The 24,166-nt window shown below is 43.8% G+C and overlaps 1 protein-coding gene across 2 annotated transcripts in view; it reads right to left on the bottom strand.

The window, feature by feature from the left end:
• Positions 1–24,166, bottom strand: part of LOC126335288 (polypeptide N-acetylgalactosaminyltransferase 3-like) — a 337,479-nt gene that overhangs the window by 109,622 nt on the left and 203,691 nt on the right. For both annotated transcript variants that reach the window (XM_049998376.1, XM_049998377.1), the window contains exon 5: positions 17,065–17,249. In XM_049998376.1, coding sequence (XP_049854333.1) covers positions 17,065–17,249 — 185 coding nt within the window. The remainder of the gene's footprint in view (positions 1–17,064; positions 17,250–24,166) is intronic.

The following is a 24,166-nucleotide window of genomic DNA, read 5'->3' on the forward strand; positions in this document are numbered from 1 at the left end:
CAGGTAAAAAGACGAGGGCTAGTAGAACCTCGGGTAACAGAAGAAATATTGAATTTAATTTATAAAAGGAGAAAATATAAAAATGCAATAAATGAAGCAGGCAAAGAGGAATACAAACGTCTAAAAATGAGATCGACAGGAAGTGCAAAATGGCTAAGCAGGGATGGCTGGAGGACAAATGTAAGGATGTAGAGGCTTATCTCTAGGGGTCAGACAGATACTGCCTACAGGAAAATTAGACCTTTGGAGATAAGAGAACTACTTTTACGAACGTCAAGAGCTCAGATGGAAACCCAGTTCTAATCAAAGAATGGAAAGCAGAAAGGTGGAAGGAGTATATAGAGGGTCTATACAAGGGCGATGTACTTGAGGACAATATTATGGAAATGGAAGAGGATGTAGGAGAAGATGAAATGGGAGATACGATGCTGCGTGAAGAGTTTGACAGAGCACTGAAAGACCTGAGTCGAAACAAGGACCCCGGAGTAGACAACATTCAATTGGAACTACTGGTGAGCAAGATGTATGAGACAGGCGAAATACCCTCAGACTTCAAGAAGAATGTAATAATTCCAATCCCAAAGAAAGTAGGTGTTGACAGATGTGAAAATTACCGAACAATCAAATTGATAAGCCATAGCTGCAAAATACTAACACGAATTCTTTACAGACGAATGGAAAAACTAGTAGAAGCCGACCTCGGGGAAGACCAGTTTGGATTCCGTAGAAATATTGGAACACGTGAGGCAATACTGACCTTACGACTTATCTTAGAAGAAAGATTAAGGAAAGGCAAACCTAAGTTTCTAGGATTTGTAGACTTAGAGAAAGCTTTTGACAATGTTGACTGGAACACTCTCTTTCAATTTCTAAAGGAGGCAGGGGTAAAATACAGGGAGCGAAAGGCTATTTACAATTTGTACAGAAACCAGACTGCAGTTGTAAGAGTCGAGGGGCATAAAAGGGAAGCAGTGGTTGGGAAGGGAGTGAGACAGGGTTGTAGTCTCTCCCCGATGTTATTCAATCTGTATATTGAGCAAGCAGTGAAGGAAACAAAAGAAAAATTCGGAGTAGGTATTAAAATCCATGGAGAAGAAATAAAAGCTTTGAGGTTCGCCGATGACATTGTAATTCTGTCAGAGACAGCAAAGGACTTGCAAGAGCAGTTGAACGTAATGGACACTGTCTTCAAAGGAGGGTATAAGATGAACACCAACAAAAGCAAAACGAGGATAATGGAATGTAGTCTAATGAAGTCAGTTGATGCTGAGGGAATTAGATTTGGAAATGAGACACTTAAAGTAGTAAAGGAGTTTTGCTATTTGGGGAGCAAAATAACTGATGATGGTCGAAGTAGAGAAGATATAAAATGTAGACTGGCAACGGCAAGGAAAGCGTTTCTGAAGAAGAGAAATTTGTTAACATCGAGTATAGATTTAAGTGTCAGGAAGTCATTTCTGAAAGTATTTGTATGGAGTGTAGCCATGTATGGAAGTGAAACATGGACAATAAATAGTTTGGACAAGAAGAGAATAGAAGCTTTCGAAATGTGGTGCTACAGAAGAATGCTGAAGATTAGATGGGTGGATCACATAACTAATGAGGAAGTATTGAATAGGATTGGGGAGAAGAGAAGTTTGTGGCACAACTTGACTAGAAGAACGGATCGGTTGGTAGGGCATGTCCTGAGGCATCAAGAGATCACAAATTTAGCATTGGAGGGCAGCGTGGAGGGTAAAAATCGTAGAGGGAGACCAAGAGATGAATACACTAAGCAGATTCAGATGGATGTAGGTTGCAGTAGGTACTGGGAGATGAAGAAGCATGCACAGAATAGAGTAGCATGGAGAGCTACATCAAGCCTGTCTCAGGACTGAAGACCACAAGAACAACAACAGTTGTAAGATTATTGTAAAAAGTAAGTCCCGTTTGTAAAATCATTTAATTCAGAATATAATTAACTTTTGCCAGTAATATTGCATTTCTAATCATAATTCATCCTAAACGCCATCAACGTAAAGCTATGCAAAATTTTATTGTTGTCGAGAAAAAGTTTAACTATGAATTACATAACTTCAAATTAATTAAAGACTAACGTCAGCTTTGCTATTAAAGAATAACGTCAGTTTTGGTAATAAATACAGCCACTTAATATGAAAGCCCACCAGCAGCTAAAAGAGTATAGTAAAACACAGTAAGTATATTCATGCCGCAGTTCGATGTAGCAGTCAGATGGCGATCCAGTAACAGTAAAAAAGGTAAGGAACAGTTTTGGGTTATTGCAGATAACGACTGAGGACCACACGACGACGACACATTCTATGTTTCGTCGAAATAATTTTCAAAGGGAAGATTTCATTTGTTTTTATTAAGCAAGATATGGAAATCCTAAGGGAAGGTTGCGTAACAAAAGAGATATAGAGGAGACGGTTATTGAGACAATAACAAAAGAGGTATAGAGGAGACGGGAGGGTTTCAACCTGACTGATATTGACATTTCGGTATTAGATTACGTTTTAGACAAAATCAACTTTGTCTTTGTACAGTGTATTTCACAATTCGTGTTACACCCTTCTAGAGGTTGTGGAAGGTACTCAATAGATTACGTTTTACATAGGAATTTGTGTCCGGAACGTCACCCACTGATGCTACAAAGCGTCTAAGCTATAGGCGCCGTCGTTTCTAAATGTATGGATACACCGGGTGATAAAAAAGTCAGTATAAAATTGAAAACTGAATAAATCACGTAATAATGTAGATAGGAGGTACAAATTCACACACGTGCTTTTAATGACATGTGGTTTTATTAGAACCAAAAAAATACAACAGTTCAAAAATTGTCCGACAGATGGCGCTTCATCTGATCAGAATAGCAACAATTAGCATAACAAAGTAAAACTAAGCAAAGATGATGTTCTTTACAGGAAATGCTCAATATGTCCACCATCATTCCTCAACAATAGACGTAGTCGAGGAATAATGTTGTGAACAGCACGGTAAAGCATGTCCGGAGTTATGGTGAGGCATTGGTGTCGGATTTTGTCTTCCAGCATCCCTAGTGATGTCGGTCGATCACGATACACTTGCGACTTCACGTAACCCCAAAGCCATTAATCGCACGGACTGAGATCTGGGGACCTGGGAGGCCAAGCATGACGACAGTGGCGGCTGAGCATACGATCATCACCAAACGACGTGCGCAAGAGATCTTTCACGCGTCTAGCAATATGGGGTGGAGCGCCATCCAGCATAAACATCGTACGTTCCAACAGGTGTTTATCAGCCGGGCTGGGGATGATGCGATTCTGTAACATATCGGCGTACCTCTCACCCGTCACGGTAGCAGTTACAAAACCAGAATCACGCATTTCCTCGAAGAAAAAAGGCCTGATAACGGTATATGTGGTAAAGCCAACCCACATGGGCCGTGGCGGGGCTCTCGGGCGCAAGACGCTATCGATTACTCCTCTGGTTGAGGTTGGCACTATATGCGGTCTGAGCACCTCCTGTCGGAGCGGGTCCTAACGAGGGAGTGAGTGCGAGTACGGGAGTCTGGGGCGGACAGCAGGGGAGAACGGACATTGCGGCCGCACTCTGAGGCGACAAGAGAAGAGTTGTTGTGCAGGGCCGAGAAGGGAGCGTTGAACAAGGCGGCAGCAGTCAGCATCGCTTTCCGGGGGACAGAGAGTTGCGGCAGTCCAGCGAGCAGACACCAGCTCCGGGAGCAGTGCTCCGGTTTGTGGACGTGACGTGGGTCGTATTTTGGCGCAGTATAGTTTACTTGGTACGCATCTGCTGCTCCCTTTATGCCCACCTGTGTTGTTCTGTCCGTATGTGCATTGAAAAGGTTACGCTCCGGCGGGAACAGTGGTTTGTGCTTTACGTTCATGCACCCTGACTCATTTGTTTTGCTGCAGGAAGCTGTAATTTCAGAGATTTTTTTTCGTCGCGATTGTCTTAGCCCGGTGGTGCCTAGTATCCGAGAACAAGACAGCTAACGTGTGACCTGTTGTTTGGGGTTTTGGAGTCGTGCTTGGGCAACCTAGTTATCACGCACACAAATGCATTGCTGCCGAGTGAGGTTAGTCCTAATCTTGTGGAACTGAGCTTTCAGTGACTGGCTCGTCTGCAAATTAATTAATTTAACCTTTGTGGTGTGTTGTTTTGCTTTCAATGGTGAATTTCTTGTCATTCATTTGTGTATGTTCCGCCGTTAATGATAACTGTAAGATAGCAAGGTCTTGAAGGGCTTGCCTATTGTGACTGTATTTTTGGCAACTGTTTAATTTGATTTCTTGTTTATCGGTCTGGTGAAAACTTATGCCAAGTTTACTAATTTCCGCCTGTGGTCCGGAATTGGTTTGAAGGTAAATCCGTTGGTAAATCTTTACCGGACCTAACTGTTAACTGATCTTGCGTTGAACTAATGTCATTATTAAATCGTTTCTTGTGTGCTAAAGATTTTATTACCATAGACAAGGAGACAGGAAACATTCTGTGGTGGAGGGGTAGGCACGGCTGCTGCTTTGCGCGTGGCGTCTTGTTGCTCGCTATCATTTCCCGCGTTAGTACGGGCGGCGTGAGATTTGTTTGCTCGCGGTTGTGTGGCCGCTAGTCAGCTGTGCCTGCTCCCGCTTCAGGGTGTGCCGTGTTTCGTAAGGCGTACTCCGACTTTGTCACTGTTACTCCTGTGTTGCTGTCGGTCGCTTACCGAAACGTCAGTCTGTTTTAGCACGGTGACCACTGGGTCGTGACGATGTCGGTCGTCCGCTCTGAGTGGCTTCGGTCGCTTGGACTTGGCAGTTACCTTCTGGTTAAACAGATCAAACTTGTTTAGCTGCTGTAAATTCCTAAGTAGTTTGTGAGAAAAGTTGTAACTCAGCTTTTCATTATTTTACTCAATTCAAGCATTTTGGTAAGGCATATTCCTATCTATGTTTTATTTAAATGAGAATTCTTTATTGGGGTTATTCACTGGTTGAAGGTTAACATTTGTTTGTAACCAAGTTTATGTCCCTGCTTAATTTAGATTTGTTAAGAGCCTTTATTGCTGGAAGATCATTAAAATCTTGGGTGTTTGTAATTGTGAATACTGTTGTCTGTCTATGTTGTGGGCTACCCTTCCACTTCCACAGCCAAGCTGTCCTATCTACCAGTACACCACACAGTGACTTTATCTACATCTACATTTATACTCCGCAAGCCACCCAACGGTGTGTGGCGGAGGTTACTTTACGTGCCACTGTCATTACCTCCCTTTTCTGTTCGAGTCGCGTATGGTCCGCGGGAAGAACGACTGTCTGAAAGTCTCCGCGCGCGCTGGAATCTCTCTAATTTTACATTCGTGATCTCCTCGGGAGGTATAAGTAGGGGGAAGCAATATATTCGATACCTCATCCAGAAACGCACCCTCTCGAAACCTGGCGAGCAAGCTACACCGCGATGGCGAGCGCCTCTCTTGCAGAGTCTGCCACTTGAGGTTTGCTAAACATCTCCGTAACGCTATCACACCCACCAAATAACCCTGTGACGAAACGCGCCGCTCTTCTTTGGATCTTCTCTATCTCCTCCGTCAACCCGATCTGGTACGATTCCCACACTGATGAGCAATACTGAAGTATAGGTCGAACGAGTGTTTTGTAAGCCACCTCCTTTGTTGATGGACTACATTTTCTAAGGACTCTCCCAATGAATCTCAACCTGGTACCCGCCTTACCAACAACTATTTTTATATGATCATTCCACTTAAAATCGTTCCGCATGCACACTTCCAGATATTTTACAGAAGTAACTGCTACCAGTGTTTGTTCCGCTATCGTATAATCATACAATAAAGGATCCTTCTTTCTATGTATTCGCAATACATTACATTCGTCTATGTTAAGGGTCTTCCTGCATTTCGCTACAATTTTCTAATGCTGCAACTTCTCTATATACTACAGCATCATCCGCGAAAAGCCGCATGGAACTTCCGACATTATCTACTAGGTCATTTATATATATTGCGAAAAGCAATGGTCCCATAACACTCCCCTGTGGCACGCCAGAGGTTACTTTAACGTCTGTAGACGTCTCTCCATTGAGAACAACATGCTGTGTTCTGTTTGCTAAAAACTCTTCAATCCAGCCACACAGCTGGTCTGATATTCCGTAGGCTCTTACTTGGTTTATCAAGCGACAGTGCGGAACTGTATCGAACGCCTTCCGGAAATCAAGGAAAATGACATCTACCTGGGAGCCTGTATCTGATATTTTCTGGGCCTCATGTACAAATAAAGCGAGTTGGGTCTCACACGATCGCTGTTTCCGGAATCCATGTTGATTCCTACAGAGTAGATTCTGGGTTTCCAAAGTCGACATGATACTCGAGCAAAAAATATGTTCTAAAATTCTACAACAGATCGACGTGCAATGGAGTTTCCACGACAGTTCTAGGATTTTCGGTAGCCCAAATTCTGCAGCTGTGGGCGTTGACAGACCCTCGGAGCGTGAAATAAGCTTCGTCGGTCCACAACATGTTACTCAATCAATCGTCATCTTCCGCCATCTTTTGAAACGCCCACCCCGTGCATAGACGAACCTCCTACAGTCTCCATTTCTTCCTGAACTGTCTCAGCAGCATTACGCCATGTGCTCGGTCGACCGCTACGGGGTCTATCGCCTAAACAACCTGTGGCTTCGAACTTCGAAATCATTCTCGTCACAGCTGCATTTTCCAACGGACCTTTTACCCTTTCGAATCCCCTTCCTATGGCGATAGGATCATAACGCTGAACTCGCACATTCCCCATTCTGATTTCTCCCTCTCATTACAGCTCCTTTTTATACACGATTGTCATGCTCAGTCACTGACGTTTAGCTGTCCAGCACCATCTGTCGGGCATTTTATGAACTTTTTTTTGGTTCTACTAAAACCCCATGCCACTCCAAGCATGTGTGTAAATTTTTATCTCTCTATCTACATTACTCCGTGGTTTATTAAGTTTTCAAAATTATACTGACTTTTTGATCACCCGGTATATACCGGGAGATTCCGTGATGATGTTGATGTTACTACAAGGTGTAAAACTTTGCATCCGCCGTTTTTTCTCCAACATTTGAAACTTTAATAAAACAAATTGGTTACACATGTATCATTCAAAGTATTTTCCATTGATGGCCACTACTTTCTCCGATCTTTCATGCAGTGTTCGAATCCTGCGTTGAAAAAATGGTTCATCTTTTGAAGCGATCCACGAATCGATCCAATTTGTGACTTCTTCATAAGATCGGAAGTGTTGGTCAGCCAGGCCATGCGCTATTGATCTAAACAGGTCAGAGGAAGCAGAATCTGGAGAATACAGCAGATGGGGTAGGACTTCCCATTTTAACGTTTCCAAGTACGTTTTGACATCTTTTGCAACGTGGGGTCGAGAGTTGTCGTACTGCAAAATCATTTTATCGTGCCTCTCGCTGTATTGCGGCCGTTTGTCTTTTAATGCTTTGCTGAAACGCTTAGATTGCGTTCGTTAACGGGCACCTATGATTGTTTCACTTGGTTTTAACACCTCATAGTACACGACGCCGAGCTGGTCCCACCAACTGCAGAGCATGATCTTGGAGCCGTGAATATTCGGTTTGGCCGTCGACGTGGTAGCATGGCTGATATATCCCCATGATTTTTTGCGTTTAGGGTTACCGTAATGAACCCATTTTTCTTCTCCGGCACACAATGCAATGCAGAAATCCCTTCCGTTTTTGCCTCTGAAGCAACTGTTCACAAACACACAAACGCCGTTCAACGTCTCATGGTTTCAGCTCACACGGGACCCAGGTTCCTTCCTTCTGAATCATACCCATACCCTTGAGACGTTTTGAAATGGCTTTCTGTGTCACTCCCACTAATCGTGCCAATTCTTCTTGAGTTTGACGTGAGTCTTCACTCAGCAATGTCTCCAATTCTCCATCTTCAAAAACATTCTCTCCTCCACCACTATGCCGGTCAAAGACGTTAAAATCACCGTTCTTAAAGCGTTGAATCCACACACGACACGTTCGTTCACTAACGGCGTCCTTACCATGCGTACTTGAGAGCATTCGATCAGACTCAGCGGGTGTTTTCTTCATATTGAAACGAAACAGTAACACCTCCCGCAAATGACGAGAATTAGACCCGTAAACTGACATTTTCAGTCAAGAACAACATTACGATACAGACACAAATTGATTAACGTCTGAATGAGGTTATGTTGAACGAGGTCCAAGCTAACTGCCCGACATCTACGATCTGTCTCTTTCGACCGCTACTTGCCGTTGTCGCCATCTATCGGCAAACGGCGGAAGCAAAGTTGAACACCTTGTAACTTTCTAAGATGATCAAGGATACATATATGAATTTGAGGTATGGGTCCCGGTTCGAAAACTAATATAAACGTAAATCTTTCTGATACCTCTGCAGTGGCATAGATGTACTGGTAGTGTTGTTGCTAAGACTGCTGGCAACATTCATAGGTTGCAGTAGGGACCAAAACAAGGAACATTTGTACAGTAAACATGGGCTTTAAAAAGTATACCTGAGGGGCTACGAGCACTTTCCCATCTTCGCTAGTGTGAAATACATCTCTTCCATTCAACAAGTCCTCACAGATCTTAAAGTACGCATTTTAGAGCTCAAGTTCACTATAGATTTTTTGTTCTTTTAGTCTATACTACCATATCTGAAACTTACCTACCATACAATTAGTAACAACAGGAGCGGTACATGTATCCCACTGTCAGAGGTATCAGAACGGTTTCCGTTTATTACTTTCGACTCTTTCGTTTCCGTTGCAAGGAATCGTACCTCAAATTGATACATTGATCCTTCGCCATCATCCTAGAAGGTTTGTAACATCATCACGGGATCACCTGCATACATATACATTTACAGGCGCCTCTAACTTCGACGCTCTGTAGTGTCGTTGGATGATGCTTCCACACATGGGTTGCTATTTAAAACTTGATCTAAGTCCCCTCTACAACGTCTAGAAGTGGGAAACATGAATTGCGAAACATGTGTATATTCACTATCTTTGAAACACATTTTCGATCTGTTTTTCTTAGACCAGTCGAACTGACATTCCATTCTTCTTCTTCTTCTTCTTCTGGCCTCACGACATTCCTATAACTCTTCCTTCTTGTTAGATAATAATGCAATTTAAATCATTTCCCCTTTATTTTGGTAGCACAGTACGAAAGGCTGCGTTCCTTTCCTAATAACGTTTATTTCGTTCAGTTCTTAGTCTGTAAAATAATTGGAATTAGCGTGTTCGGTGCTGTAACGACCGCGTAACGTAAGCGCTCATTTCAGTATCTATGCTTCGAACCTGCAGCCTATGTAATTGCCGAAGTCCGATTGCGATTATCATCATTGCTCAAAACTGTGCTGTAAGAATAATATGTGGCGCTTCCTCCCCCACGATCATCCTGTAGACATTTGTTTCATGAGTTGTGTGTTTGGACTAATACTTCACAGCACACCTATTCGCTCATGAAGTTTGTTGTAAACAATCAACTACACTTACAAAGCAACAATGATGAACACAATTACAATACCAGACGGAAAAATACCAGAAGGAAAAATGACATTCATTACCCCACACTGAGGTTGCCTTCAGCATGAAAAGGGATGCACAATGCTGCAACTGAAATTTTTGACCACTTAGCCAGTGATATAAAATATCTGACAGGCAGTAAAGTAAAATTTTAAAACAAACGGAAGAAGTTTCGCCGCGCGGGATTAGCCGAGCGGTCTAAGGCGCTGCAGTCATGGGCTGTGCGGCTGGTCCCGGCGGAGGTTCGAGTCCTCCCTCGGGCATGGATGTGTGTGTTTGTCCTTAGGATAATTTAGGTTAAGTAGTGTGTAAGCTTAGGGACTGATGACCTTAGCAGTTATGTCCCATAAGATTTCACACACATTTGAACATTTTTTGAAGAGGTTTCTTCTCGACAACTTCCCCTGTTCCGTAGAAGAATTATTGTTATTCTTATGTATAAAAGGCGGTAGTTAGGAATTACTAACTCACGTCTGTATATTAAAACAAATCACTTTACACATATTCAGCTTGTAGCCATAATTTACAAATTAATTTACATTGTGGATGTACAATGACTCGTTCCACGTTATTGCGATTTATCGTGCAAAATGATCCATGGAACATCGACCTAACTCACTACGATGCAAAACTGACATTTCCCATTAATAATTAACTGACATGGTTTTTTGTCACCACGCTTTTTTCCTTCCAATGACAACTGCTCGACCAGAAGCTAACTCCGTTTTACGCCATAAGAAACGACTCAGAACGCCTATACTGTCTTGGCAATTTTACGATTGCATGTTTTATTTTCTTGTTGGCAATGTGATATATCTTTTCTCTGGAAAAGATTTTACTACCACGAATAAGCCTAAAATTATTATCCGTACTGGAGGAGAGAGGATATAGTACAGAATGATCGTGGTACTCTGACCTATCGTGAAGAGACTCCGAGCGGTGCTAACAGTTAAGCACCTAGAAACAATGCTTCGATGTTGATCCAGTGACGTTCGAGTTCATGCGAACAGCGGGTACATAAATGGTTCAAATGGCTCTGAGCACTATGGGACTTAACTTCTGAGGTCATCAGTCCCCTAAAACTTAGAACTACTTAAACCTAACTAACATCACACACACCCATGCCAGAGGCAGGATTCGAACCTGCGACCGTCGCGGTCGTGCGGTTCCAGACTGTAGCGCCTAGAAGCGCTCGGCCACTCTGGCCGGCAGGTACATAAATGATCAGAGTTACAATGATCTACGATAGTGACGACATATGCTAGCATGCATAAGTTTTATTACCACACGAAATAAGCGACACGGAATGTGAAAAACTACACTACTGACAATTAAAATTCGTACAGCACGAAGATGACGTGCTACAGACGCGAAATTTAACCCACAGGAAGAAGATGCTGTGCTGTGATATGCAAATGATTAGCTTTTCAGAGCATTCACACAAGGTTGGCGCCGGTGGCGACCTACAACGTGCTCACAGGAGGAAAGTTTCCAACCGATTTCTCATACACAAACAGCAGCTGACCGGCGTTGCCTGGTGAAACGCTGTTGTGATGCCTCGTGTGAGGAGGAGAAATGCGTACCATCACGTTTCCGACTTTGATAAAGCTCGGATTGTAGCCTATTGCGATTGCGGTTGCGGTTTATCATATGTCGACATTGCTGCTCGTGTTGGTCGAGGTCCAAAGACTGTTAGCAGAATTTGGAATCGATGGGTTCAGAAGGATAATACGGAACGCCGTGCTGGATCCCAACGGCCTCGTATCACTAGCAATCGAGATGACAGGCATCTTATCCGCATGGATGTAACGGATCGTGTAGCCGCATCTCGATCCCTGAGTCAGCAGATGGGGACGTTTGCAAGACAACCATCTGTACGAACAGTTCGACGACGTTTGCAGCAACATGGACTATCAGCTCGGAGACCATGGCTGCGGTTACCCTCGACGCTGCATCACAGACAGGAGCGCCTGCGATGATGTACTCAACGACGAACCTGGGTGCACGAATGGCAAAACGTCATTTTTTCGGATGTATCCAGGTTCTGTTTACAGCATCATGATGGTCGCATCCGTGTTTGGTGACATCGCGGTGAACGCACATTGGAAGCGTGTATTCGTCATCGCCATACTGGCGTATCACCCGGCATGATGGTATGGGGTGCCATTGGTTACAAGTCTCGGTCACCTCTTGTTCGCATTGACGGCACTTTGAACAGTGGACATTACATTTCAGATGTATTACGACCGATGGCTCCGCCCAACATACGATCTCTGCGATATCCTACATTTCAGCAGGATAATCCACGACCGCATGTTGCAGGTCTTTGACGGGCGTTTCTGGATACAGGAAATGTTCGACTGCTGCCCTGTCCTGCACATTCTCCAGATCTCTCAGCAATTGAAAACGTCTGGTCAATGGTGCCGGAGCAACTGGCTCGTCACAATACGCCAGTCACTACTCTTGATGAAATGTGTTATCGTGTTGAAGCTGCATGGGCAGCTGTACCTGTATACGCCATCCAAGCTCTGTTTGACTCAATGCCCAGGCGTATCAAGGTCGTTATTACGGCCAGAGGTGGTTGTTCTGGGTACTGATTTCTCAGGATCTATGCACCCAAATTGCGTGAAAGTGTAATCACATGCCAGTTCTAGTATAATATATTTGTCCAAGGAATACCCGTTTATCATCTGCATTTCTTCTTGGGTAGCAATTTTAATGGCCAGTAGTGTAGTAGAGATGGGATCATAATCGAACTCAAAGATTTATGCTACAGAAAGGCGAAAATAGGGAATTTGGGCAGTAACATTTATGAGAAAGGCGAAAGGCGGAATCAATTGACAAATACAGGGATGGTGTCAATACGGAAGAAAACAAATGTAATCAAATGTACAAAACACAAGACAATAAGTTTGGTATCTCATTCGGCAAAAATTCTACTAAGATTAATGAATAGACGATTGCAATCAAAAGTTGAGAGAGAACTGAGTGTAAGATTCTTCGGCTTCAGATGGGGCAAAAATAAAACAGATGAACTAACTGTTTTACGAATAATCGGGTAAGGATACTTAGATAAAGGTAGGGAAGTCCGTGCTTTTTTTGTTGAATTGGGAATAGCCTTTGATAGAGTTCTGCGGAATAAAATTTTAGATGGTCTAAAGAAAAGCGGAATTAACTGGAAGGAAAGGAGGTTAATAAGCAATTTATACGAGGTTTGCCAAGAAAGTAATGGTTCAAATGGCTCTGAGCACTATGGGACTTAACATCTGAGGTCATAAGTCCCCTAGACTTAGAACAACTTCAACATAGTACCCTAAGGACATCACACACATCCATGCCCGTGGCAGGATTCGAACCTGCGACCGAAGCGGCCGCGCGGTTCCACTCTGAAGGGCCTAGAACCGCGTCGGCCGGCAACAACTCTACACCTGGATGGAACGGAAAGAAGGATATCAGCAGGTAACTGAGCCATTTTGGCCAAGTAGTAGGTTTAATTTCAATCGAAATTCTAATGATACATATACTACTGTTTATAAAAAGTGAAACGCTCAGACGCAGTGACCTGCATCACGCCACGATAAGAGGAAGTATAGAACAGTATAATATAATAAGTGATTTAAATGGCAGAGAGGTGGTGTGCACGTAGGCCCAACAGTGCGCTGTTTGGTGTTGTAACTTCGCTAGTCAATAGCGAACAGCATTTATTCCACAACTTTGCAGTACGGCTCGTAGCTTTGGAGCCATTGGCGTGACAAACAGCCGCTTGTATCTTAGCGTGACACATTAGCATCTGTCTCTAGTCTAGCCTTGGGAAGGGGTACCTAAGTCAATTCTAGCGACAGAATATTCAAGCCCCTAAGAATCTAAATAAACTATATTAAATATTATTCAATTTAGTTAAAAGTCAAGATACTGCCCTTTGTTATTAAAAAGAAGATTGTGTAAAAATCTCAGCTTTCTAGCTGTCGTACTTTCAGGGTTAGAGAAAATTACCTAAGACATCCCAAACCGACACTTTAATCTTAAAGTCAGTTAGGATTCATAACAGTTTGTATTTTAGTATCATTTGGAATCATTACTGAAGTTCACAAAATGTTAGGTCAATTTGTTTGAATTTTCATAATTAAAATGAAGTTATTGGTTTCTAGCGTCCGGATTGTATTGCCGTGAAAACAATTGCATTTACGGACAGACTGTGAAAATTTGAGCATGGTGAAGTCTTTTGTTAGAGAGATAAACGCGTGTTAACTTTTTGCCTTTGTAAAATTCCGCGTGGCATGTTTCATATTTGTCTATGGAATATTTGGCGAGTAATTTCTTTATTAGAAATCCACTGCAAAACGACCAAAGGTGAAACTCGTATATTGTAGCAGAGTAATGACTGTAAATCGCGTAACAATTCTACATCTACATCCACCTGACGGTGTGTGGCGGAGGGTACTTTGAGTACCTCTATCGGTTCTCCCTCCTATTCCAGTCTCGTATTGTTCATGGAAAGAAAGATTGTCGGTATGCCTCTGTGTGGGCTCTAATCCTTTCTGATTTTATCCTCATGGTCTCTTCGCGAGATATACGTAGGAGGGAGCAATATACTGCTTGACTCCTCGGTGAAGGTATGTTCTCGAAACTTGAACAAAAGCCCATACCGAACTACTGAGCGTCTTTCCTGCAGAGTCTTCCACTGGAGTTTATCTATCATCTCCGTAACGCTTTCGGAATTACTAAATGATCCTGTAAGGAAGCTCGCTGCTCTCTGTTGGATCTTCTCTATCTCTTCTATCAACCCTATCTGGTAAGGATTCCACACTGTTGAGCAATATTCAAGCAGTGGGCGAACAAGTGTACTGTAACCTAATTCCTTTGTTTTCGGATTGCATTTCCAAGGAATCTCAGTCTGGCATCTGCTTTACCGACGATCAACTTTATATGATCATTCCATTTTAAATCACCCCTAATGCCTACTCCCAGATAGTTTATGAAATTAACTGCCTCCGGTTGCTGACCTGCTATATTGTAGCTAAATGATAAGGGATCTTTCTTTATTGGGTCGGACTTAAGTATATTCCTGTGCGCCTTGTGTGTGTACTGGGTTGTATGAACTGTGAGCTGAGGACAGTGATATTATTCGTTAATTAAATACGGGCTGATGGCAAGCGTTTAATTTTGAACCTAAAGAAATTAAAGGACACGTTCCAGAATTTTGCCATTTTTCAAAAGGGATGAAGCAATCGCCTTCCGCCAGAAATTTTTTATAAGATATTACAGGATAGCTTGGTACCTGAGTTTACGCGGACTTTGCAAACCTAAGTACTGACTGTGGTTTTCTTCAACGCTGCTTTTAACATCGTATGGACAGTATCTACGTATGCAGAGTAGCGGGCTGGTGATTAGACGTCGTACTGAGGTAGGTGGTACTTTTGCAGTGGACAGAACCACGAAGACAGTGATCAAACATTTACGCCAAATTTAGAACCCAGCGCGCCGCAATGTGACCGGACAGGTCAGTGTTCCGCAGAGCTCAGGTGGTGTGGAGCCGTCATCCGAAGTGGACACACATAACCAAGTGCTTCTATGCCTCGCCCATACCACAGGGTGGAATACTGGCATGTGAGTGCATTCGAACGTGTGGCACGCACGGGGCACACTGCTTCAACATTGAGGCATATGTAGAACCAGTAGGGCTGTACACAGCAGCCACACGCTGCTGGACGACGCTATGTGACCACAGCACGAGATTACAGCCATGTTGTCCAGTTGGCCGTTACGGAAAGAATAGCTTCGTCCACAGTATTGGTGCGACGTTGCAACACGGCAACGGGTGTGGACATGTCTGCTTCGACGGTTCGACGCTTTCTTCTGAGAGCTGGACTGGTAGCACGCATGCCATTGCATTGGTCTCCACTGACCAGAACCCACCAACCACAGACTGCAACGGATACGAGAACCTCACTGATCTGCTGAGTGACAAAATGCAGTGTTTTCGGAGTAGTTGAAGAGAGACTAGTACGAAAACACTCCATTCTCTTCAACTTATCCTGCAATGACGGCCGCGTACAGGTTCTTTATCGCCATGCTGAACGCAGTCGGGCAGATTGTATTCTGCGGTGGCATGGCGGACAAAAACACTACTGGCCATTAAAATTGCTACACCAAGAATAAATGCAGATGATGAACGGGTATTCATTGGACAAATATATTATACTAGAAGTGACATGTGATTACATTTTCAAGCATTTTTGGGTGCATAGATCCTGAGAAATTAGTACCCAGAACAACCACCTCTGGCCGTAATAACGACCTTGATACGCCTGGGCATTGAGTCACAGAGATTGGATGGTGTGTACAGGTACAGCTGCCCATGCAGCTTCAACACGATACCACAGTTCATCAAGAGCAGTGACTGGCGTATTGTGACAAGCCAGTTGCTCGGGCACCATTGACCAGACATTTTCAGTTAGTGAGAGATCTGGAGAATGCGCTGGCCAGGGCAGCAGTCGAACATTTTCCGTATCCAGAAAAGCCAGTACAGGACCTGCAACATGCGATCGTGCATTATCCTGCTGAAATGTAGGGTTTCGCAGGGACCGCTGAAATGTAACGTCCACTGTTCAGAGTGCCGTCAATGCGAACAAGAGGTGACCGAGACGTGTCACTAATGTCACCCCATACCATCACGCCGGTTGATACGCCAGTATGACGATGACGAATACACGCTTCCAACGTGCGTTCACCGCGATGTCGCCAAACACGGATGCGACCATCATGATGCTGTAAACAGAACCTGGATTCATCCGAAAAAATAACGTTTTGCCATTCGTTCACGCAGGTTCGTCGTTGAGTACACCATCGCAGGCGCTCCGAGCTGATAGTCCATGCTGCTGCAAACGTTGCCGAACTGTGTGTGCACATGGTTATTGTCTTGCAAACGTCCCCATCTGTTGACTCAGGGATCGAGACGTGGCTGCACGATCCATTACAGCTATGCGGATAAGATGCCTGTCATCTTGACTGCTAGTGATACGAGGCCGTTGGGATCCAGTACGGCGTTCCGTATTACCCTCCTGAACCCACCGATTCCATATTGTGCTAACAGTCATTGGATCTCCACCAACGCGAGCAGCAATGTCGCGATACGATAGACCGCAATAGTGATAGGGTAGAATCCGACCTTCATCAAAGTCGGGAACGTGATGGTACGCATTTCTCCACTTTACACGAGGCACCACAACAACGTTGCACCACGCAACGCCAGTCAACTGCTGTTCGTGTATGAGAAATCGGTTGGAAACTTTCATCATGTCAGCACATTGTAAGTGTCGCCACCGGCGCCAACCCTGTGTGAATGCTCTGAAAAGCTAATCATTTGCATATCACAGCATCTTCTTCCTGTCGGTTAGATTTCGCGACTGTAGCCCGTCATCTTCGCGGTGTAGCAATTTTAATGGCCAGTGGTGTACTTTGGAGGGAGGAAGAGTGAGATCGCTGGACTCACCCCTGTCGCTGGCGTCGTCAACCAGCAGGATCTCGCGGAGCAGCCTCCTGGGGGAGCGAAGCAGCGCGCTGTGGACCGTCCGCAGCAGCGTGGACCACGCCTCGTTGTGGAAGACGATCACCACCGAGGCCGCCGGCAGCTCCGACAGGGACGCGTTGGAGCCCGAGCCGTACAGCCGCTGGCACCTGCGGCACGCCACACCGGCGCCACGTCTACACACGGCTACCACAACTCCGTCAGCGCCTACACCGCGCCACTGGCGGCCTCTGGATACGAGGGCCACTCAAATGAAAACCTTAAATTTGTAAAAAGGAATCGAAATTTCGACCCGTTGTTCTGTAAGCTGGTAAGCGTGCTACAATCAGCGTGCAGAACGGCCTGTAGGTGACAGCAGATTCACACATAGTGTCGCAGTTTCTGTATAAAGATGGCCGCCCCACTTGCGACTTGCACCAGGGAAGAACAGCGTTTTTGTTTAACAGATTACCGGTTTCGGTCTTTAATGACCATCATCAGATCTGCAGTAAAAATGGGAAAAATATAAACACACTCGCAAACTGCCGACATTAGCGACATCTGGTCAACTTACTACACAAACATCTTGTGGCTACTGTACGGCAGCTTGTTCTAATCAGTAGTTTTACTGACAACATGACTCGTGCATGTGATGTGATTTATATGTATTTGACGATGCTGGTGCTGATTCCGCATTTAACATTTGACGATGCCACTATGGCTGCAGTACATTAGGACTTTGTTTTTATGAAACAGATATGCCTCTTCATATTTAAAGCACACAAATATCAATTTTGTCAGTACTACTTTTCAATATGCGCTATGTATTGTTCTTAAGCTCTATTTATATTTTTCCCATTATTGCTGCAGATCTGATGATGGTCATTAAAGACCGAAACCGGGGCCCGACGGTGTGGCCGTGCGGTTCTAGGCGCTTCAGTCTGGAACCGCGTGACCGCTATGGTCGCAGGTTCGAATCCTGCTTCGGGCATGGATGTGTGCGATGTCCTTAGGTTAGTTAGGTTTAAGCAGTTCTAAGTTCTAGGGGACTGATGACCACAGACGTTAAGTCCCATAGTGCTCAGAGCCGTTTTGAACCGAAAGCGGTAATCTGTTAAACAAAAAAGATTGTGACCATAGACGTAAATTAAAGGAAACTTATTACATATACGGGTCACTGTGTTGTGTCGCGACGATGTCGCTGCTTGTGAACAGCGTTCTGTTATTTGGTTTTTGCGTAGTGAAGGTGTGAAACCTATTGGAATTCATCGACGAGTGAAGGTTCAGTACGGTGATGCATGTTTCTCACAGCAGCAAGTCTATGAATGGAGTAGGACGTTCGCAAATGGTGTGACTCCAGTGGAAGATGCTCCTCGTCCAGGTCAGGCGCAACGAGTTGTGGCTCCACAGAACATTGCAGCAGTTGAAGCCATAGTGTAGGCAAACCGCCGAGTTACACTGAATGACATTGCAGCATGTTTACTGATTAGTCGTGAGTCAGCCCACCACATTGAGCATGATGTGCTCCAGTTTCACTAAGTGTCTGCAAGATGGGTGCCACGGCAGCTGACTCCTGAATGAGAGAACGACTTGTTGATGCTTGTGAAAAACTTTTTCGGCGCTTAGAACGAGAAGATGATGGCTTCCTTGCAAGAATAGTCACTGGGGAAACGAAGAGAGCGAGCAAGGAATGGCGCCATTCCTCATCACTAAAACCAAAGATGTTTCTAACAGAAGCATCAGCGGGGAACGTAATGGTGACTCTCTTTTGGGACGAAAAATGCGTCATTTTGGAGCATTACCTGCCTAGAGGGACCACTGTCACTAGTGCATCATACACAGATCTCCTAAAAAATCATCTGCGGCCTGCAATCAAATGAGAGCGGCGTGGGTTGCTGTCAGCAGGTTTTCTTTTGCAACATGACAATCCAACAGCTGCAGCAATCACAGACCTGCATTTCGAGTGCCTTCCTCATCCACCATACTCACCAGACCTTGCCCTAAGTGATTTCCAGATGTTGGGACGCAATGGGACGAAAGAAGTTCCGTTTTGATTAAGAGGTAAGCCACGCGGTGCATGAGTGGTTTCGCGAACTAACAAAATTTTTTTCTAAGGGAATTTATGCACTTTGAAAGCGCTGGAGGACTTGCATTGAGCGTGGGGGAGATTATGTTGAAAAGTGATAAAGCTTTGTACCACTTCCGCACAATAAATAATATTTAAAGAAGTATTTCAGGTTTTCATTTGACACACCCTCGTACCTGTTATGTAGCCTTACTATGACCTCCTACGTCATCCAATCTACACTCTAAGAACAGACAGCAAGCGCTACAAAGAAATTACCCAAATGGGACAGAAACTGGTAGATGTAATGTACAGTAATGGACAAAACATGCGAGGCCCCTCTCCTTTTCGTTATGCTGATCCGTACAACTTCAAAGTCTGCTACGCAGCATAACAGGCAAGGCGAAGAAGCACTGCCAATATTCTATGCAAGTTCGCTCAGTTGATGTGCTGAGATAGCTAGTAGCACTGGAGAAACTCGCGCTTCGAAGACGCCACAGCATCATCTGGCACCACTTCGTGGGAAACGAAATAACTCAAGTATAAGCCAATGTGTTGTATTCACCTATCTGTGACTATGAATTCGATCTAAAGTGTGGTTATGGATAGTACGAATGCTCAGATTGCGAACCGATCATGAATAAAGACAAAGGGAAATGAATTAGGCGTCCTTCCTCATCCGTAACAAATATATTTCAGTTATTTTTACTTAAATGAACTGCGCAGAAAATCATTCACCAGTAGTGAATAACTTTTTAGTAACACCAGACGATAGTAACAGCTTGCCGGCGCCGGTTAGTCGTGCATTCAACGGCGTCATATCGCGGACCGCGCGGCTCCTTGCACCTTCAGTTCGAATCCTTCACCGGGCATGTATGTGTGTTAAGGTTAGGTAGGTTGAAGTAGTTCTAGATATACGGGACTGACGACCTAAGCAGTTTGGTTGCATAGTTCTTAGAGACATTTTTTTGACCTTTCGCACACATTTTCTTTACATAAACGGCGGTATCTTTAGATTTCGTTGACATAGCTCACTTTTTTTACACCGCTTATTATGTCCACCCGTACTTGAGGTAAACGGGTTTTAAGGATTGGGTAGACAAATAGACGGTCAAGAAAGCGAGACTAGTAGGGTTCCATTTTTACCGATTTACGTGACGAAATCCTAACAACATAAAAAGCTACTACAGTTACTGAAGATGAGGGCCTCATAATTTCCCCTACTCTTTATTCGAAATGTTCCAGTTGCAGTCGATACATCAGCATATTAATCGTAGCTACGCTTTCGATCCAAATCACGTTTACAGGAATGTAAATAAAATCCATTTGCCTATGTTGTTGTTGTGGTCTTCAGCCCTGAGACTGGTTTGAAGTAGCTCTCCATGCTACTCTATCCTGTGCAAGCTTCTTCATCTCCCAGTACTTACTGCAACCTTCATCCTTCTGAATCTGCTTAGTATATTCATCTCTTGGTCTCCCTCTACGATTTTTACAATCCACGCTGCCCTCCAATACTAAATTGGTGATCCCTCGATGTCTCAGAACACTTCCTACCAACCGATCCCTTCTTCTAGTAAAGTTGTGCCACAAACTCCTCTTCTCCCCAATTCTATTCAGTATCTCCTCATTAGTTATGTGATCTACCCATCTAATCTTCAGCATTCTTCTGTGGCACCACATTCGGAAAGCTTCTATTCTCTTCTTGTCTAAGCTATTTATCATCCACGTTTCACTTACATACATGGCTACACTCCATATAAACACTTTCAGAAACGACTTCCTGAAATTTAAATCTATACTCGATGTTAACAAATTTTTCTTCTTCAGAAACGCTTTCGTTGCCATTGCCAGTCTACATTTTATATCCTCTCTACTTCGACCATCATCAGTTATTTTGCTACCCAAATAGCAAAACTCCTTTACTACTTTAAGTGTCTCATTTCCTAATCTAATTCCCTCTGCATCACCCGACTTAATTCGACTACATTCCATTATCCTCGTTTTGCTTTTGTTGGTGTTCATCTTATAGCCTCCTTTCAAGACACTGTCCATTCCATTCAACTGCTCTTCCAAGTCCTTTGCTGTCTGTGACAGAATTACAATGTTATCGGCGAACCTCAAACTTTTTATTTCTTCTCCATGGATTTTAATACCTACTCCAAATTTTTCTTTTGTTTCCTTTACTGCTTGCTCAATATACAGATTGAATAACATCGGGGAGAGGCTACAACCCTGTCTCACTCCCTTCCCAACCACTGCTTCCCTTTCATGTCCCTCGACTCTTATAACTGCCATCTGGTTTCTCTACAAATTGTAAATAGCCTTTGCTCCCTTTATTTTACCCCAGCCACCTTTACAATTTGAAAGAGAGTATTCCAGTCAACATTGTCAAAAGCTTTCTCTAAGTCTACAAATGCTAGAAACATAGGTTTGCCTTTCCTTAATCTTTCTTCTAAGATAAGTCGTAAGGTCAGTATTGCCTCGCGTGTTCCACTGTTTCTACGGAATCCAAACTGATCTTCCCCGAGATCGGCTTCTGCTAGTTTTTCCATTCGTCTGTGAAGAATTTGTGTTAGTATTTTTCAGCTGTGACTTATTAAACTGATAGTTCGGTAATTTTCACATCTGTCAATACCTGCTTTCTTTGGGATTGGAATTATTATATTCTTCTTGAAGTCTGAGGGTATTTCGGCTGTCTCATACATATTGCTCACCAGATGGTAGTTTTGTCAGGACTGGCTCTCCCAAGGCTGTCAGTAGTTCTAATGGAATGTTGTGTACTACGGGGGCCTTGTTTCGACTCAGGTCTTTCAGTGCTCTGTCAAACTCTTCACACAATGTCAGATCTCCCATTTCATCTTCATCTACATCCTCTTCCACTTCCATAATATTTGCCGATACATGTGGTAATTCAGATCCCACTATTAATGTCACCGCGTTTTAGAGGTGTGAGCATTCCCATTGTTAGCTACCTTAAGGAATAGTTCGGCTAATGAACATTTTCTGGCTGGGGCACGTCTAATGGAGAATTCGAAACATTGTAGAATACGTCTGGCAGCTATGTCACCGTTTATTTCCTGAGGTGGTGCAGGATTATCCTACTAAATTTACTCTTTAATAACAGTTTTTTGTTATCTCGATAAACATTACGAATGATTGTCACATAAGCGGTGACATAAAGGTAGACAATTCATGTTTTTGAGTCCAGAAAGCTCTATGCAACAGAAACTGCAGATCATTTTGCCATTTTCATTGCGAATTTGCCGGCTTATTCATGTCTGGGGTAATAATAGAGGGCTGTTTGCCTGGGTTGCTTGCTAGTGTAGTGAAAGGTGTTTGCTACTGAAAGGGAGGTCTGGTTTGTTTTCGGTTCTTATCTCTCTGGAAGCAGATAGACTATCAGTAAAAGAATATTAAAAAATTCTCGCGCCCCCAATACGTTTTATTGCTATGTTTATTCTGTACCGGCGCCCTGTGGATGTCGATATGAAACGGTTGTAGAATTTCATACTTGTTACTGCCTACTTTTTCCACTTCTGTCAATAATTGAATTGACTTAAGTGTGGCACTGAATGATTTTTAACTGATTTTCGTTATGAATCTTCACGCATTGCTAAATTCGCACACTATTATGGTAGGTGAGTAACGGTAATCCAGTATGACTGGTCTCAACGTTGCCACAGACCATTTCGCGGCCGAATGCGCAAAATATTTTGCTAATTCGTAACGACTGGGGTACTTCGTCTTACTAAAACAGTTATGTTATCTCGATGAGCTGAAATTCATTTTTATTAGTACAGTTCAAACTAATTAGCGTTTCTTCTTTCATTTATATCTTATACAGGGTTATTACAAGCGATTGAAGCGATTTCACAGCTCTACAATAACTTTATTATTTGAGATATTTTCACAGTGCTTTGCACACACAAACAAAAAATCAAAAAGTTTTTTTAGGCATTCACAAATGTTTGATATGTGCCCCTTTAGAGATTCGGCAGACATCAAGCCGGTAATCAAGTTCCTCCCACACTCGGCGCAGCACGTCCCCATCGATGAGTTCGAAAGCGTCGTTGATGCGAGCTCGCAGTTCTGGCACGTTTCGTGGTAGAGGAGGTTTAAACACTGAATGTTTCACATAACCCCACAGAAAGAAATCGCATGGGGTTAAGTCGGGAGAGCGTGGAGGCCATGACATGAATTGCTGATCATGATCTCCACCACGACCGATCCATCGGTTTTCCAGTCTCCTGTTTAAGAAATGCCGAACATCATGATGGAAGTGCGGTGGAGCACCATCCTGTTGAAAGATGAAGTCGGCGCTGTCGGTCTCCAGTTGTGGCATGAGCCAATTTTCCAGCATGTCCAGATACACGTGTCCTGTAACGTTATTTTTGCAGAAGAAAAAGGGGCCGTAAACTTTAAACCGTGAGATTGCACAAAACACGTTAACTTTTGGTGAATTGCGAATTTGCTGCACGAATGCGTGAGGATTCTCTACCGCCCAGATTCGCACATTGTGTCTGTTCACTTCACCATTAAGAAAAAAATGTTGCTTCATCACTGAAAACAAGTTTCGCACTAAACGCATCCTCTTCCATGAGCTGTTGCAACCGCGCCGAAAATTCAAAGCGTTTGACTTTGTCATCGGGTGTCAGGGCTTGTAGCAATTGTAAACGGTAAGGCTTCTGCTTTAGCCTTTTCCGTAAGATTTTCCAAACCGTCGGCTGTGGTACGTTTGGCTCCCTGCTTGCTTTATTCATAGACTTCCGCGAGCTACACGTGAAACTTGCCCCCACGCGTTCAACCGCTTCTTCGCTCACTGCAGGCCGACCCGTTGATTTCCCCTTACAGAGGCATCCAGAAGCTTTAAACTGCGCATACCATCGCCGAATGGAGTTAGCAGTTGGTGGATCTTTGTTGAACTTCGTCCTGAAGTGTCGTTGCACTGTTGTGACTGACTGATGTGAGTGCATTTCAAGCACGACATACGCTTTCTCGGCTCCTGTCGCCATTTTGTCTCAC

This window comes from Schistocerca gregaria, chromosome 2 (assembly GCF_023897955.1).
Source record: "Schistocerca gregaria isolate iqSchGreg1 chromosome 2, iqSchGreg1.2, whole genome shotgun sequence".
In the NCBI taxonomy this organism is placed as follows: Eukaryota; Metazoa; Arthropoda; class Insecta; order Orthoptera; family Acrididae; genus Schistocerca; species Schistocerca gregaria.